Genomic DNA, 4,045 nt, shown 5'->3' with positions numbered 1-4,045 from the left:
ATTTTTGATTTTTATAATGCGTGAGGTAACCAAATCACACGCAATTATCTGTTAGCAATATAATGTATACGTATATAATAATAAATGCATCAGAATATGACAGATGTTTATGGTTTAAAAAAAATTCCGAAAAAGATTTATTATTTTGAACTCCAGAAGCGAGGACCACAAAGCTCAACATTGACGTTCGATTCAAATCATTCAAATGGCGAACAATTAAACTGAGTTGGGATTTTTGAAATTAAAACTCCAAAAGATTTCTCCTAACATATCTGAAAAAACTCTATTCATAGTGTTTGTCTCACGAAAAAGTAATGCGATATACAAGATAAAAAAAAAGCGTTTTAGTGTACATGTTCAATGAAATTAAAAATCAAAAATATTTGTTCATTTTGCAAAATCAGCATAATTCCATTTAATATGACTCATTGCTTTTACTTACATAACAACTACTGTGTTTTTCTTTTTCTAAATGCCTAAGCTATATATTGGAACTGATGCTGTTTGTATGAATTGTAATGAATTAGTCAAAAATTTGTTGATTCTTGGAAATATGATGAAACTTTGAATTTGATACGATTTGTGCTTACATCTGTTACCGTGATACTATAAATGTATAAACAATTGTTATCTAATTGAGTTACGTGTGATTTACCACTTTAAGCTGGTTAAAATAGTAGACAATTCAAGACACAAAGGTTTGTTTTAATTTTCTTTATTATATATTCTTTTTTATTGAACAATACAAAGCTGACTTGATTAATTGTGATTTATAAAATAAGAAGGTTTGGCGTGTGTTTTTGAATGATATTTACATCTTTGCCTAAGTGTCTGTAATGATGATAATTTAAAATAATGACTCGGAGTATATCAATGTTTGTTATCATATAGACGTACAGTAATTTCTCTAAATATTAGTTGGTGGTACCGAAATTATTAAGTGCAATTTTTCTTACAACCAGTGAAACATTTGATACTTTATTCTGTATATTGCCTTCCAGTTTTAAAATGAAGAGAAACGTGTTGCTGTTGTTGGTGATTATATCATCGCTTTGTATAATTGATTACTGTGACGGATATAGTTGGCCACGAATGCCACGGATACCAAGATTACCGAGATATCCAAGGTATCCAAGGTATCCAAGATGGCCAAGATGGCCAAGACAACCCACCATATATGCAGGACGAAAACGAGCCACGTTAGATAATGACATTCAAGGTGAATAATTCAAATGCTACATAACTTGCATTGTTAGGGTCTTGTAATAAATTTAATGTTAGTTTGTTAGTGATATACTATGTATTTTTGTAATATTTTTTTAACTTGCTCAATTTTGGATCACTGTATGAGTGAAGTGCAAATATAAATTCCCTGAGCTGTATGAAGTAATCTAAGGTAATTGTAAAGGGATAATAATAGCATTGGCGTTATCATATAATTACTAATTTCAATAGTCTTGAAAAAGACGTTTAAATATCGAGATATATTTGATTGCGTTAAAGTTCAGGAGAAGTATTTTTTTTTTCTTAACTCGCATATACATAAAAAAAAAAAAAAACAAGAATTAGTACCACTAGAAATTAAACTGAAATAAAACGCTAACAATCAAAGGAAAAAGTCCCAACTACTTCCTATTACTACTCCCTATTACTAAACTGTATACAGACATTTTCCAAAGAAAATGGTTGGTTAAGTCTGGTTTAATCAGCACGAGTTGCTAATTTTATAAAGTCGCACAGACAACATGTGAAGCATGATGTATTTCCTTTTTTCTCATGAGCATATCACAACTAGAAAATTGTCTAAAGGTTACACAATAACATCAATTTTTGCTGGTACTTGTCCATTATTTTTAGTGTCTACATTGTTGTATTTTTTTTTTTTCAGATAAATTAAATAGTACGTATTACATTTTTACTTTCGTCTTAATGAATATGTATAACATACTAGCATTTTTTCTTGCATTACGATAAAAGACAACATTGATACATAGTATTAACAATGATTCATCTCTGGAGATTGTTCGTATTGCAATCTACTATAACACCTTCAAAAAGCAAAAGAATGTGTAAGATGAAACACAATACAAAGAAAAGCAGGATATGTGAATAAAATATATCAAATACAGTGAAATGCCATTCAATCCCCGGTAAAATACATGAAAGAAGTATGAATGACAAAGATAATTGTTATTGTGTAAATGTTTTTTTTCTGAAATTTTATTTGTCAACATTTTTTGTTGATATTGGTATGCGGTATGTATGTTGCTCGTCAATAATTACCTAAAAGATGTTAAGTTCTATGTTTTTTAGTCTGTTGTAGATGGTTTGTTCATTAGAAATTATACCATATCGTCCTATTTTTAAATGGTTCCATTGTTTAAAGTAGCTGTTCTGGATCATTTCTCAAATAGTTATAAAGCGTTAATGTCGTTGAAATAATGAATTGTATCAGTATTATCTTTATTGTATGTGTTATCTTGATTTGTGTTTATTGTTAATATTTGAATCATGTCAAATTATATTTCAGATGAAGACAACGAGATTGTGAACCTTCAAGACGGACATATAGATGAGCGGAATGTCAATATTAATGATGATGTTACGAATGATATCGGCGAGAGCTTCATGAATGATATCGACGAGCGTGATGTGAATGACATCGATGAACGTGACGTGAATGATATCGATGAAAGTTACGTTGATGATTCACAGAATGATGACTGATCTAAACACCGAAGTCTTCATACAATTTAAATGCCGATTAAATAAATGTTGCAACATCACATAGCACTTATTAATTATTTTTAGTACAAAGCGATCTCATGCAATTAAAATAAGCTACAAGGCAAACCTCAATATGTCTGCAAACCAACTGAACTAACACTTCAGAAAGTATATAGAAGTATAAACATGCTTATGATAATAAACGTTACCACATTCTTACAAGCGCTGATTATCACAGACTTCATCAAAATTTTGACGAACTTTTACCAACTTCACCAATTGAATAAATTATAAAATTTCATGAGATTGTGAAGGTACCAAATAGTTTGGTATGTCCCCGGTTCCTTATCTGATTGAGTGTTAAATCTCTATACATAAACCAACATATCTTTATTTTTGTTTATTCTATGTTGTTTCATGTGTACTATTGTTTGTCTGTTTGTCTTTTTCATTTTTAGCCATGACGTTGTCAGTTTATTTTCGATTTATGAGGTTGACTTCCCTCTGGCCCGAGAACACAGTTATGTTACCGTATTTGTCCATTAAAACATAATGACAATTAAAGAAAAATCCACTTGACTGTTCTTTTTCAATTAGATTTGGTGTGCATAAAGTTTGACTTTTATCCCAAAACATACCAAAAATTCAGAAAACTCTACCAGCTCATTTTCTCCTGGTAGCCACAAACATAAGGAAGCCGGTATGGATAAAGCCAGAGAGCTTCCGAGATGGGGAAAATTCCAGCTTTATTTACCTGACCAAATCACTCATTTCTGCACAAAATTTCAAAAAGATTTTTTTTTTCAGATAGTATATTTGAAGTCTTATCCTTCACCTAAATACAAACAAATAGTAAAAAATTCCAAAAAAGACAAAGAAAAAAATTAAGAAAGAAAACACTGAAATTAAAGGGAACAATATTCGTGGACAACGAACATTGAGGGTAGATAACTGTGTCCTTGGACCCTGTGGTATCTTTTGTCCCTCTTTTATCAGACCTTTCTTATTGACCAAAAGCTTGTTAAAGGGTCACAAGCTACGCCCCTTTGTATCATCATAAGTTTAAATATTTTGAAAAAAATTGCATAGACGAACCTTTCACTTTATATGTTTTTACGTGATATGAACATGCCAAGATAATTACTGAAACATTGCATGTTTTGCAATACCACTTGCATACTTTAAAAAAAATAAGAAATTAAAATTCTAAACGGACTTATGATAACATTGTTACGAAGAACTGTGAAACTGTCATGATTGTGTTTTTGGAAAGAACAAATAAGATCATGTGAGCTTAAAACAGTGTCCTTCTCGAATA

General features: G+C 30.5%; 1 protein-coding gene across 1 annotated transcript; it reads left to right on the top strand.

The window, feature by feature from the left end:
* Positions 1-551: 551 nt before the first annotated feature.
* On the top strand, positions 552-2,786 carry LOC143083499 (uncharacterized). Its single transcript, XM_076259759.1, has 3 exons — positions 552-698; positions 1,002-1,219; positions 2,531-2,786. The coding sequence occupies exons 2-3, from the start codon at positions 1,009-1,011 to the stop codon at positions 2,725-2,727; spliced, it is 408 nt and encodes a 135-aa protein (XP_076115874.1). The 5' UTR covers positions 552-698; positions 1,002-1,008; the 3' UTR covers positions 2,728-2,786.
* Positions 2,787-4,045: the final 1,259 nt, after the last annotated feature.

Source organism: Mytilus galloprovincialis, chromosome 7 (genome assembly GCF_965363235.1).
Source record: "Mytilus galloprovincialis chromosome 7, xbMytGall1.hap1.1, whole genome shotgun sequence".
Taxonomy (NCBI): domain Eukaryota; kingdom Metazoa; phylum Mollusca; class Bivalvia; order Mytilida; family Mytilidae; genus Mytilus; species Mytilus galloprovincialis.
Note: the sequence above shows the minus strand (reverse complement) of the source record. Positions and strands in the feature narration are given on the sequence as shown.